Source organism: Orussus abietinus, unplaced genomic scaffold (genome assembly GCF_000612105.2).
Source record: "Orussus abietinus isolate OABI.00-Male unplaced genomic scaffold, Oabi_2.0 scaffold97, whole genome shotgun sequence".
NCBI lineage: Eukaryota > Metazoa > Arthropoda > Insecta > Hymenoptera > Orussidae > Orussus > Orussus abietinus.
The window spans coordinates 317,869-332,603 of NW_019394283.1; the positions used below are offsets into that span (position 1 = coordinate 317,869).

The 14,735-nt window shown below is 49.6% G+C and overlaps 1 protein-coding gene across 1 annotated transcript in view; it reads right to left on the reverse strand.

The window, feature by feature from the left end:
• Positions 1-1,556: 1,556 nt before the first annotated feature.
• Positions 1,557-14,735, reverse strand: part of LOC111673851 — a 43,220-nt gene continuing 30,041 nt past the window's right edge. The window contains exons 3-4 of the mRNA XM_023434957.1: positions 13,537-14,202; positions 1,557-7,214 (exon numbers count right to left, since the gene is read on the reverse strand). Of these exons, the coding sequence (XP_023290725.1) occupies positions 6,669-7,214; positions 13,537-14,202 (1,212 nt within the window). The 3' untranslated portion in view covers positions 1,557-6,668. The remainder of the gene's footprint in view (positions 7,215-13,536; positions 14,203-14,735) is intronic.

A 14,735-nucleotide genomic window follows, 5' to 3' on the forward strand; every position in this document is an offset into this window, starting at 1 on the left:
ATCTACGTCCATCGAGCTCTTAGATCCCTCGGCGTTCTCGGAAATAGTCGCAGCTAACATCCCACGGGAGAGATCACATTTCTCCTGCCTGCGATAAGGATTTTTCACCCCCACGCGATTGTCGGTAATTAGATAACGGATCGTCCGACGGCTTTCCACATTGCGGACAAGCGTCGAACCGGCGATCGGTCGAAGAAGAGAGGAAAGTTGTCAGGACGTCTTACCTTTCTTAACTCAAGAGTCTAACCAGTGAGTGTCGTGATTTAGTTTCGACCTAGGATCCAATACGAACCATTGTAAATAGAAGCGTTACTAAAGGAAAACCTTCTGAAAATGTCATTGAAATAGGAAGCATTACCGCGTCAGATCTACGAACCATCCCCTTGCAAGTGCACTTTTATTTTTCACAATTATTATCATCTACCGATCTAGAAAGAGGTTTATGTAGTTATTAGGTTCGGACTGAGACCCAATGGATGTTCCAATTCTCTTATGAATTGTTTTTAACAACTGTATCGTATCCATGATGTTTAACAAACATCAATTGTATCATGATATCTGGAGGATACAATATGAAGGAATCGTTGATACTTTTCTCGGGTAACTTACCTATTTTCGTGGTCAAGAAATTCGAGGTACTCTCCTTTCATCGGCACCGGATCGAATCGGTAATCCCGCGTCCACCTCTCCCTATGACGGTAGTCGTGTCATCGGCTTGACGGAGCCGCGTCGTCGTAATAAGAGCAAAGCGGTGGGACTTACGGCCTGCTTCTTCGCCGCTCATTCTCGGTAAGTGCATTAAAATAATTTGCGGGCCCGCGATTATTGCAGAGCCCAGCCGAGGGCGCAAGAAAGGACTTATCGTGACTGGGTTCGGTTCTTCCGCGGGGCGATCCGCGTCTCCGTCGCTCTCTCGCTGGACTCGCGCGCTCCGTCCTCCAGGAGCGAGGAAGCGTCTTAGCATCGTTACTTGCGGATTCGCCCGACGTTATGTGCCGGGCAAGATTCGCTCTCGCCGATGGAGTACATCGCTCTTCTTGCGAGTTGTCAGCTCGGGCGAGTGCGGCGCACGCGCGCGGCCACTTGCCGCACGGCCGGCCGCGGAACGGCCGCACTGATTGGCCGCAGCGGATTATCGGCCGGCATCGAACGGCCGGGATGTTCGTTAAGCCCGGCACGACGAACGAGATGTATCGGGAAAGTCAAGGGCGGCGTTCATGGCCGATTCTTGCAGGACGCCCCGAATCGAAATTGTAACCTTACTTTTAACCCGAGACCTCTTCTGGACCTATTCCATTGTTTAAGTCGTACTTCCGACCTCGTATATCCTACTAAATACGAATAGGCCTCCCAGGAGAAGAAATGGACATACCTGCTATTTCTAAGGTTCAAAGTAGGACTCGGATTGTATAGAAGTCCTCTCCGTTATTTCATAACCTATTTAGGACCTTCAATTCTAGGTTCTCGGTAGGACACAAATTTCGACTCGGAGCGCGGAAGGATAAAAGGGAGGATCCGCAGGAGGAAGTAACTCTCAGAGGCCGGGGCGTTAGAAAATGAGTTTATTTCTCTGTACCACATATACTATGTACAACGTTACGGTACTGACAAGTACGATGTTTGGCGCGAGAGACAACTCAATAGTAAAAAATTATATTTATCGTCGTTTTGAATTAATCGTTAAATTACATAGCAGTTTGTATGATTAAATTGATTAAAAGGGATGGTCAAGGGAAGCGGGGGTGGGGGCCTAAGGAACGGTAAGAACGGGAGGAACGGGGGAAGGGGCGAATCGGGGAGGAACGAAGGGGAATCGGGGGTGGAAGCTGGACGTGTGAGTATTACTACGGTAAAGGATACATGTAAATGTAAATAAATAAGCGACGTTGGTGCGGCGGAACGAGACTCGGTCGCCGGGTGAGCTCTGTACATGACGGCTGTCCGGATTAAGGGGCGATCTCGCCCCCTGGAGGTCCAGGAATCGCGGGGGGCCGAAAAACCTGCCGTTCGTCAGGGTACAGAGCAGACTCGAACTTCTCGAGTTTTCGGAACTGGCGCGCACCTCGGGCTCGAGGACAAGCACCGACGTCTAAACTCAGGCACTCCAGTAAAGTTAAGGTATAAACATGACATTCATTAGGAAGAGACGCAAGTATCCGTGCCCGTCGCCGGGGAGGAGCCCACGCGCGGGCCGTGTAGGCGATCGTCCTCGAGCCCAATATTATCATTATCGTAATATTATCCTTGCTGCTATCAACGTCCTCCCGTACGTCTCCGTCCGTTCCTGATACGTTCCCGTTCGCTACACCGAGGGAAATCGAGACTCGCCGAATCGGCCCGAGGGAACGGTCGCCGCGGGCTGCCCGCGGCGTCTTCCCCGCCGACTCGACTCGGCCGCATTTCCCTCGAAGTCCTCTCGCTCTCCTTGGGTCGACCCAGCGCTCGAGGAGGACGTATGGGGCGTTGAGACAACCGTCGCTATCGTATACGCGTAATGATTAACTGGATATGACCGACGCCAGTTTCCAAAGGGTTCCATCGGGCGCGGTCGCGGCGTCGTCGAGCGCCACGAGGGTCCGACGAACCCCGTGAAAAGTGTTCGGCGATTGCCCGGCGTACAAGGTGGCGCGACGGAGCTGGTCGGCCGAAGTCGCCCGTTTTGGGTCGCGACCGGAGGCCACCTCCGGGCCCCTTGTCGTGGGTCGCCATCGAGGCGATCGAGGCGATCGAGGCGATCGGAGCCATCGATGGCTCCGAGGTTCCGGGAGAGAGGCCGCGCGATCGTTCCCTGTAGGTCGCGGTCAGGTAAACCGGTCGTTGGAGGAGGAACCACGAGGTCGCTCGTTACGGGTCGCGTTCGAGGCGGCCGGTCGCGCCGGTCGCCTCGGGTCGCGACCCCGAAGATCGCCCAGACGCCGAGATCGGAACGCTCGGTTCGACGCTCGAGGAGAGAAGTCTCGAGGTCGATCGATGCGATCCCTGGAGCGAGCCGGCCGTAGGAAGCCTACTTCTTCCTTGGCCTTCGGGGAGGGCGACCTCGCTCGCGTCGGAAGGGGAACCTGCCCTTTCGGGGGTTCCCTTCGCGACGGTCCAGTTCGAACGGGGCGAACTTTGGCGCCACCCTGCATTTTCCGCGCATTCGAAAAGAATCTATATATGCATACGTATGTATATGAGTACGACGCGTCGCGCGCGTGCGGCATTTAAACGCACTGCTCTGTCCGCGCGTTATTGTCGAACTTGCATAATTGGCTCTACCCTCTCACCAGAAGCAGGTTGGATATACCGCAGCGTTAGCGAAATTAACTTTATCGTAACAACGGTTAATTGATAAATCATATGCGTCTCTTACTTTACGCGAGGACCTTCGTCTACGTGTCGCGGTGCGTGGCGTAATCGCGATGATGAGCAGGAAATCTATGGGCGCGCAAGGCGGGCGAAACGGTGGGCGAAAAGCACGGTGAAGGCCGTGAGTTACGCGTTCCTTTGTCCCCGTCGAAGCTTTCCCCTGACGGATCGAATTCCCGCATTTTTTTTTCCATATCAACCGTGCTCGATTGAAATTCGAATTATTGCTACTGTCCAGACTCCTCGCAGAGATGCGCGACGATTAATCCAATGACGCACGTGGCTCGCTGAAACTTCACCTCTGTGGACGAGATTTAGGGAGAATTTATCCCAGTATTCGAAACGTCTCGTTTGTCCCGCACTGTACCAGCTGGCTCTAAACAAATGGGCAATACCTGTTGGCGTACCGTCGGGTATTTCAATGCACGTAACTATCAAAGGTAGATTGAGTTACGTCCCTTTCCTGTGCCGTCCCTATCCCGTCCTATTGAATTACTATTTTAGTTTTTAAAAATTCTCCCATTATACAAAACATAAAACCTACCTTTAAATAAATATCCGTTGATACCGGTTATAATGAACATTTTTGGGCTCACGACATTAGCACTTACAGAAAGAAGGAAATTTTAATTTCACTTATTAGCATCGGAAGCACTCAATGAACTAAGGTATTAAAAAAAGGAAAAAGGACTAATTCGATGAGTCCATATCGACGGGTAAAATGCAATTTCGATTGCTCTTTGTAAATTTATTTCCCACGCTTCGGTGGGATTTCAATGGGTTATTCCCAACGTGACGTTCCGAGTCCTCGTTTAAATTTAGATTAAGCCGAATATCGCGTTTCCGTTCGCGGGAAATGGAGACAAACGCCTCGGCATTAGAGGGGACCCGGTTCGTTTGTCTTGACGAGTGTATTCTAATGTTCAAGTTTCTCAATTAATTCGATCCGCCCGATTCCGTTTACCCAGTCGTGATCGATAAAGCCTCGTCGCCCGCTAACCGATTTAAATTAATTCGACGTCTCTCGCGCCTTCGTTCCCGCTGCCCTCGGGACCTTTTGTCTCACCCTTTCCCTTAAGCGATCCGATTGCCGCCAAACGAAAAAAATCACTGATATCGGTTGTATCTGACACGTTCCGAGTAGCGGGAGATATCTGATCGGAAATGATAAAAAATACCAGCATCGCTTCAATTAAGAAGTGGTAAACTAGTCCCATCACTTACCTCGTTAATTGAGCGTAAACCGGTTTATAATTGATTGTTAATCGGCAAGTTAGTTCGGAAATAAATCCCGACGCTGAAACGGGATATTAAGTGCCTCGCGAGAAAAATGATATGGAAATCGGACATTAGACGGTCTTGATTTACCCGGGAAAAACGATCGCTAACGTTATCGGTTACGCGCAATTACGAAGGAGTGCTCGAAGAAACGCGGAGGGGAGAACACAGGTACGGGTCGTCTCCTCCCGAACGCCCAATTTCCTTGGAATTATTTGGTTTCCGCCCATGCAAGTGCCTGGGATTGGTCCCGTATGGTTATTACGGAGTTGGGCGGCGGAAATCGATTCCACGCGGTGGTCGGTCCACCAGAGGAGCGGGACGGATTGATAAGATCACGCGTGGAGACATAAATCAACATGCCCGACACGGGCATGCCTCGGCTAAGGTTAAGTCCGAGAGGGTGGAGGTTACTCGGCCCTCTACGGAGCCGGACCCTGATGTGCCCCAATGGCGCCCCTTCCGTTACCCTATCAAACCACCCTCGCGAGCTCAACTTAGCCGGAGACGCCACAAGAGGCAATTAACCTTCGCCAACCCCTTACGCGGCCGCACCCCACCGCGTCACCGTCGCCGCGTCCTCCACCGCTTCCACCGCCGCCTGCATCGCGCGGTCCCACTGATATCCCACTCCGAGCATCTGCATAATCACGCTCGATTCCCGATGCTAATTAGAATCCGCAGTACGTATAGGCAAATACGGGTCGACCTCCGTCACCTCCGGAGTCACGCCTCGCTCCGGAAGTAAGAGGGTCGGTTTACGTGGCTTGAGGTCGCACTTCCGGGGCCGTGTCCGACGTCCGACTTCCAACGGAAAGGGATCGAGGATCCGGGACGTCGCGCTCGCGCCGGGACGGCGATCGACGGCGATCCGAATCCGGATTCATGGGAGGTAATGAAAATTTACGACCGCGGGTAATTGTAATCCCCGTCATGGTCGGACGGCGGGCGCGGTGGCGCCCCGGGTCTGCGGACCAGGACACACCAGGACGCTGCCGCTTCTCTTCGCGAAGCACTTCGGCCTCTCCTAAGAGTCGTCCCGTAATCGACTCAACAAGACTACTTAAGAATTCTGGGAGCTCCGCAAGGTTTTCGGCTCTCCGACCCAACGGAAATGCACGTTCAAGAAGGACACGAGGCCACGAAGTGTACGACTATCTCTGGAGAGAAGTACCTTTATGGTAAGAGGCCGATCGGAACGTCGTAGTTCTAGGATGCACCAAATGAGCCGGCGAACTGTTGTCGAGTTTAAAGCGGTTACCTCAAATAATGAAGAATCATCACGACCCGTCTGCGAGGGACACGTGCATTTTTAGATCGGAGAGTCGCGAGGGTTTTCGATTGAACTTCCATGGGACCTCGATGGAATCGTCTCAAGGGAGCCCAGAAATCTCAGAGTTAAGCCGAAAACGAGAGACTTTCTTCTTGCCAGAACTGTCCCGCGGATCGGCTCGAGACATCGGATATCCGATCCGCGGTAATTTGACATCATTTACGATGACACGGCTTTGTTGGGCCGTGGTTTTACTCCAACGGCTTTCGAGCTCACATCGGCGGTCCTCGTTTCGAGATCGCGGAGTGGCCGTGGCCAGGTCTCTATAACCGACTGACCCGTTCGTCGAAAGGAGGTCCGAGGAGCGTCGCGAGCGATGGGAGAAGCGCCAGGTGCTGAAAAGATCGGCCAGGGCGAGCTTCCCGCCCGCGCAGGGCCGGTCGGGACTTCGTCGGACGAGGAGCGCGACCGTCGTTGCGAGGGTCGCACTCTCCGTGCAACCGAGGTCGGGGCGTTTCGGTCGAGGGTCGGACCGCTCGACCGTTTGGACTTGGCAGCGGCAGGGCGCGATGCCTCCTCGCGTTCATGAGCGCCAGGAAGGGAGCGAGACGTCGCCAAGGATGCGCGAGACGAGCGCTAGGAGGCGATCGGCCGACCCCCGGTAGGTCTGGCCGTGATGTCGCGTCCACCATCGCGGGGTGGGCAGGGCCCAAGGGTGCCCCGCGGATAGTGCAATGGTCGGATAAGAAGGGCGCCGCTCTTAGATAGATTAGAAGCGACGCGAGTAACCGGCGTCGTACAACTTACAGAGACTATCGGCGCGGCTCGGGAGACCGGAGTGCATGCCGGGCACCGAGACCGACACCGACAGCGCCTCCTGGTGCTTCAGCACCTGTCGGCGCCGCTGCCATACAAAGGTCCACGTTGCGATGATGGCGATTTGGGCGATCAGGAAGACGGTCCCCGCGATCACCGCCTCGCTCAAGTTGACGCACACCCCGGAGATGACCTCCTCGGCGTCCACGTAGGCCGAGTCCTTGGTCGTCGATCCGTTCGACGACTTGCCGTCCCGCTCGAAGCCGAACTTGTCCGTGATCTGGATGGTCTGCACCAGCAGCAGGTCCTCCCGCGATTGGGAGGCGTCACGACGACGGCGACGCCGCCCGAAGGAGATCACCGAGCGCAGGTCTCCGGTTGATTCTTCTTGATCGCACTGCACTGGCTCGCACGTCGGCATGCACGGCGTCACCAGGGCTCGGAATTGCACCACCTCTGAACTCGGGAATTTGAAGGCGTCGAAGTGCGACAGCAGAATCTGGGGAAGAAAAACGGAACGATAAGATTGCTAGGCGCAGTTTTTTGCAAGCCCGATATTCAGGAGAAGAAACCGGGGCTAGTTCTGGCATTTGTTTTCTAGACGATTACAGCGCTACGTAGTTTACCTACGCTACGAGTTGCTGTTCGGATCCTTTGTTTCGGAGTATTTTATGAGGTTGACGGGGAAGCTTTTTCTGATCTTTTAGTTACAGTGCTTTTTGTTTTTTCCGACGTTAAAGTCTATGTAAGACGATTTTGCTAACAGGGACACTAAGTTACGTAAACTTTCATCGCATCGTTAAGAAACGGAGTATTTTAGCTCAAATTTGGTGTAATTTGATTTTAAACGCATTCAACATAATCTATATAAAATAAGAAAATGTAAAACTGAGGCAAATGGGACCAGTTGTGACAGAGTTGAAGAGGCACGTCTTGACGGTATCACAATGAATCTGTCCTATGTGTACAAGTAATGCGTTCCAAAAATGGTTGGTACATGTTTCAGGTTGCTCATCATTGCGTTTAAAATTAATTTAATTCCAACTAATGTATAAAGTCACTTAATATTAAATCACAAAAGAAGCCATGTATTGAAAAAAATACGACGAAAAGGAGGAGGAAGGCCAATTCTATTTGAAACATGTACCACGCAATTGAATATGAATTGTCGCTGTATACCGATGTTATGGGCGAAAGTCTCTGGAAAATGAAACTATCCTCTTTAAAACTTATTATATCCTACAACCAATGTGACATGTAATCTGGTTTCAGCTCACAGCGGATTGTTCTAATTATAGCGACGAACCTCATCGGTCATGTAATTCATGGAAAGGGATCAGATCCATAAGTTGTCTGCGCCTAAAGAAGCTGGCTCTATTCCGTTTCATCAACCAGTAACTGGAATCTACCATTACTGCATTTTTCTATGAATCAAGTTCTACGTTTACGACTTTTAAATCGACCAAGTCCAGCAACCGATGCAACTTCGAAATGTCCTGACCGAACGGTCATCGGAAACGTTGCGTTTTCCTCGCACGCGATTTGCCTATTCGCACGAAGCTGAATTCATTGCGGCGCGACTTTAATGCTCGAACGGAAGCACCCTATCCTTGAGCTTTTTCATCCTTCTACAAGATATTCACGGCCGTTAATTAGGTAAGGTCGTATAACAGCAATTTTACGGAATTCATTTGCAGGTGGATGTAAGAAGTAAAGCTGGTCCGAGGCCTACATTCAACTTGCGTCTTTGAGCGTATGACGTCGCGAGCTTAAGTACTGACATTGCATGACATTAATATTACGACCCGCCGAAAAACTTTATCAGACCGATCTTGATAATGATGCAGAGATGGGCAACGAGGCACCTTCATTGTGTAATGGGCAGTGTTTATGGCTCGCCGCATCCGGTCATTTCAGATAGACTTTACTCAATTTATAGCCCAAATGTTGCTATGTTATGATTTGCAATTACGGTGTCCTGAGCAAACAAGAGCATAAGTTCATTAGGCACCCTTCCCTTTAAACCGTGGGAACGGGTAGACCAACTAATTGGAAACCAAATCATGGGGCGACTTTAATTGGGGCATGTGTTATGCATGTAATATGGCGTGCAATTTTCGTAATTACGTTTCCACGTTATAGATCAAATGGATAACCTGAATGCGCCAAAAAATCGGCAGTTCTGGTATTAGTAACTTGTCGAAATTGGCAACGAATGACTGCGAGATATTGGCAATGGTTCGATATGTTGGTAGCAGTTGGTAGTTGGAAGCTGAAGGTACCGTTTCGAAAACCGAGATATTAAGAAAAAGAGGAAAACGATGATATGACCGCCCTTAGATATTGAGTTCTAGAAATGTTGAACAAGGACGGGACATACACCGAAATCTTGTAGTTTTAGAGAATAGTGTAGATATGTTAATTGATATAATTAATCGTTCGAGTTGATAATTTTGACCTCATGTAAGTCCCCCATAAGTGAACGCACTTCCAGGTCAATTAAATATTCACTCCGAGACTTCGTATTACCATCGTTTTAGCAAAGAAGCGCATACAACACTTTTTTTGCCTTTATCCCGTTCAAATGCGAGTTTATCGATTACCAGAGTTCTAAATTGTCGTAAAATTGTCCTGACCCTTTCGATTCTCATATCAGAGCCTTCGATAATTGTATATTGATCGAAATATGAGAGCTCGACGCCATTTTGGTTCTGGTCTGGACTGAGTTAACAAATTTTGTTTAAAAATCCAAATTTTGAATGTGTCAGGACAATTCTTAGATGATCAGGTGTCAAAGTTTCGGACAGTTTGGTCCAATACCCTTAAAGAAAAGTGTTGTATTCGAATCGACTGATTTGAAGGATGTTTCACTTCACCTTAAACCTCAATGAATTCGACGTAATGAAACCCAGACATAACGCGCGCCCATAAAGGGCGTTATTAGATTAGATTACGATTTCGGCGAATGCGAGCGTCGGGATAACTTATTGTCCGCTTGTCGCACAATCCGCAATGTTTTACGGGATACCGGCCGCGTCCAGAGCGGCCTTTTTCGAGAGATACGTCGAGCCGCGGTTCCCCGGTCTTATCTTTTTCGGTCCATCAGAATGGTTTGCGGCCAATTTGAAAACGTCGTCCTGGCTAAAGCCCCGCATCGGGGAGGTTGAGTATGACGACTCCTTGAGAAATCTTTCCAATTTCATTCAAAACCGAGCGGAGGCTCGCTCGAGCTGGCCGCCGTACGTGACGAACATACGTCGCGTCGCGAATTCCCAAACGGCGGATTTCGTGCCCCACGACGTATCCGGCGGACGTTGCTTCGAGTCAACGAGTATTGACTTGTGTTCCGGAAACCGACTAGAACTCCCTCGACGGGGTCGCACCTCGCCACGGATTTATGTTTCCGGGCGCGACATCGCGGCCCTGACGGTTTATGGTCGGCCAATCGACGAGAGGTTTTCCGAGTGACACCCAACCCTGTCGACGTTTTGTCACCGAAGCCCGGCATCCCGGATCACTCTCGCGGACCGAGAATCCTGGAACGTGTTTTTTTTTCCCCGGTTACGGCCTCGAGTAGTAAATGAATTTTCTGCTATTTTATTGATTCAAATGTAGAATTATGAAATAGAAATAAATAGGGGATCGTTGCCGAATTCGTCCTGGTACCCTAGATCGTACCCATGTGTAAGTTTTTCTTATCTATTTCGTTATTTAACTGTGACATCTTTTTTTATTATCTGTGACATATAGTACTAAAACAAAAGATACACGAGATACGATCTGGTACTAGATATAAGAAATGTTAAATAACAGCAAACGAACACACGAGATACGACTTGAATAACTAGTATTCATTTGGCAAACTTCTAAGATATTTTGGGGATTTTTAAAGCACCTTGGATCTCTTTTGAAGTGAAACTTCTTATGGCATGGTAGTACATGTAAATTCGCGTGTCACGAAAGGTTTTAGTCTTCACACAGTTTGTGTAAGTCTGATTTTTACGGTTCGTTGCTAATTATGTCCATCCTTGTGTGTTAGTATTGAACGAATTTTCGTGAACGTTTTAGTTAGTGTTAGCGTGTTATTCATCATTACTAATATTTAATCATTTTTTTCTTTTAATTAGAAGTTCCACTTCGAAATATTTGTTTTGTTTAATGTTTAGTTAATTAGGATTCACGAGGAAACATGATTTAGATGAACTATACGGAGTAAAGGCAACTATCTAGTATTTAGACATTTCCATAGAAAACGGAAACGTTATTCGAAATATTGTAGCAAGTGCTTGCAAAAAAGAGGCATTTTGTATGTTGTTAGTTGATTTCGCGTATCACCGATTGTTAATTTCGTGTATCGCCGATTTGCGTATCGCAGCTTCGTTGATTTATGGCGTATCTCCGATTGTTTCTCAAGGCTCGGACAACTGAGCTTAACCCTTTCAACTTTAACGGGGTGACAAAGGAATATATGGCCTTGCCGTAATGATTCATGTGATGATACGAGACTATGAATTTCATACACCAATAATCACATCGTCAGACAATATCTACGAGACAAGAACATGAAGGTGTTCATTCTTAGCCATCGGCTACCACGTCTGGTATGCCTTCACAAATAAATTATGGTGCATTGTGCCTACTAGCCTTCTTAACATTGTCATTCCTTGAATGTCAAGTAACAAATTTCTAAAGTTTACGTTAATTCTCCTAAACCAATTGTAGTAGAGAAGAACTACCTAGAAGTACTTTTTATAGGCATGACTGACTCATTTTTTCACATAGTTTTTACTTTCAGTTTAATATTCACTGCCAAACAATGTCGCTAGCGGCGATAAAACGCGTACACGGTAGGTGCACGCAAATTGATGTACGAGACAAGAATGTTAAGACGAAAAGCACGAAAGATACGAAATTTTCACTTCTATCTCGCCGTAACAAGAGGAAATTCTGATTACCGTCCTCTTCATCCATCGGAGTAATACCATTCCACCTTAGCAAATTTCTACCTCTTTTGTAGGTGTCATTAAGCCCGCTTAAGAGAAATCACTGGTATAATGCATATAAGTATATAGTCCTGACGCCTGTGTCTCGGTATTATGCACGTGATTGTGATTATTGTATAGAAATTTGCTCGGGGCAGCGCTGCGTTCACGTAAATCACTTTGACCGCCATAATATGCCGTCAATTTACGCACACTGGATATTATCATCCTGGTAAATTAATATAATTCCGAGCCTGGAAATGAGAGCTATGAAACCGTAAGTGAAATAAACCGATACATTTTATGTTCCGAAGAAGGGCGGTATTAGGTTTCGTTCACGTGATCATCGTTTCCATTAACGTCGACAGCCATCGAAGATACTTAAGAACCGATGATCTACAATTTCGTATGAAAATGAATCTGCAATTATTATATAAAAATTCTCGTGGAAATGGGATATAAATTATTATTCAAAAATTCTCGTATGATTGAATCCTTCGAGCGTGATATTCAAATAACTCGACACTCTTGACTGTTACTCCTCTGAACGAGAATAACTCATTCAAGGTGTATTAATGATGGCAAAAACTCATCCGCCGTTGCCGACGAATGCAGACTCGTGATCGTGCATTCGACGCGCGTCTCCTCTCCTAGCGATAGTGACGTTAATCCGCCACTTATCGGCATAAATTCGTTCTTTGTTTATGCAGACGCTGTTATTACTTTCTAATAAAGCAATATCCCTGCTCTTACCGCTGGTAAACGACGCGGGGCGATGCAACTAACGAGGCGGTACCTCTTACCCTCGACTTTCATTGACTGGTTAGTCGATAGATTGTACCGTTTGCGTTTCGTTTTATTCACTTATGTCAGCCACTCGTTCAGGGGAGATTGTAGTGAAACGCGAGTAAATTACTTTCTTTGACGACCGGAACGCTAGGAAACGTTGATCATCCGTTAGGACTTCTTTCACCGCGCGGACGTGCCGAGCTCTAATCCGAGAACCGATTCCTCCCGGATTACGACGAGAGTATTTGCGGATGCTGACGAGTCTGAGGAATAACAAGAGTGCCTGGTGGTACATCTCCGATTCGATCCAACACTTTGCGACTGTTTATTGCGTATTGATGCTGCTTAAGTAGGATGCACGAGCCGATGTTTTGTCGTGGTTCTTCAAATTAAGGGGAGTGAATGACGCGAAGAAGTTACCGCGATGTATGCAAAGCACGAAGAAATTAAACGGGTTAAAGGATCAGAGTTTGAGGTCCGAGTTACCGATCATTGTGGAAAATTGTTATAGGCGCATTCTCGCTACTAACGTATCTCAATGTCTAATTCAGGAGCGCTCTCCACGTCCAGGATCCCCTCGTTCCCAAGTTCGGTCTGAGAATCGCGTTGGTCTGCCTATGGGAAACGCGCGATTATACAAATTAAGAGGGATCCCACAGAGAAGCATCGCGTCCGGACACGGAAGCTTCAAGACCGACGGCGGCAACTTCTGGGCCGCCTATGCGGAACGTGCGAAAGGCGTCATCCAGGCAGCCGAGATTACGCGTGTCGAATCGAGCGACGCCGTAAAATCCTAGCGGGCCCGGTGATTGATTGGCGCGAGAGGGCTACCGTGGTCCGACCGCGTTCCCGTTTCTCCTTTTTCCCGGATTTTCTTGCCCAGGGGACGTGGCCGTTACCGGCCGTATGGTTATTCGCGAGGTTCGCGCGGATGACAAATCGCCACCCGCGGAAGGCCACGTCCGATATCGGGTGGACACGGCCTCGACCTTGAGGCCGTGACTGACAGCGCTTTAACGGAGTGTGGTGGTAACATCCAAGGCGACTTACCTTGCCGGAAGTGGCCGACTTGTAGAGCGGTCCCATGATGACTTGGTCCGTGGGGCAGCCGTCGGAGTCGATAAGAACGATCTCGCTGGAGTCGACTCCGTCCATGGCGACGAGCTCGCGGACGAAGATCTCGTAGGGGCTGCGTGGGTCGAGGATCTCGAATTTGAGGGCCAGGGGGTCGCCCACCTCGGCGGAGGGCACGGCGTCGCTCCCGCTGCGGTCGGTGATCTTCATGGCTACGTTGGGCGAGTCGACGATCACCTCTTCCGAGAGGGCGGGGGTGATGTCCCCGTGCACCCCGAGATCAACCTCGTTTGAGACGGTCTTGTTGGTCAGATCGTATTGGCAGGTTACCGCCAGGCCCAAGTCGGAGCTGGTAACGATGGTGTCGTGATGCTGGATGACCACGTCGTTCAGGTAGCGGCCGAGACCCTGCTGCCTAACGTTGCACTCCAGGTCGTCGTAGGCCATTCGCAGCTCGAACTCCAGGGCGCCCTTCACGTCCTGCACGCACGAGTTGGGCGACCCTTTCGCGTAGACCTTCCCGTTGAAGAGCTTACTCGTCTGGATGCGCGCCACCATGTCGCCGGCCCGGCAATCGATGCTGACGTTGTAGCAGGAGCTCAGCTCGTACGTGGACGCCTCCGGGACGTCGAGGTAGGGTTCCTGCGGTAACGAGAAGAAAACGCTTGACGCCCCGACGAGACACGGAGATAAAGAGACCGAGAGAGCCAGACACCGTCGGGTTCTTCTCTCGTACCTCCCACCGTCGACCGACCCGACTGCTTGCGTTCATGCTCGAACGAGCGACAACGGGAGGCCTCAACAGGTTGGCGTCGACGCTCCCACCCACGCCTAACCCTTTTGTCTTACCAACTAGCGCTCCATGGAGAATAGATACAAACCGACCGAATTAGCATGCAAGAACTCCTTTGGCCTCGCGTTCGCCCGGGATGCCGCGAGCGATCTCCGGCTGATAACATCGCGGACGACACCGATGGTCGGATCGCTCTCCAGAAAAAAGCCACCGTTTCTTTCCGGACGTTGCTTTAATTACCACGTCCTTTATACCTAACATTTACCCTCGAGCTCTCCCGACTGACTTATCCGCGTCGTCCACTCGTGTATAAGCATAGAATAGAGGAATTATGACGTTACTCCGAAAATGGATTAGTTTCAGAAAACTGGAACGCTTCCGG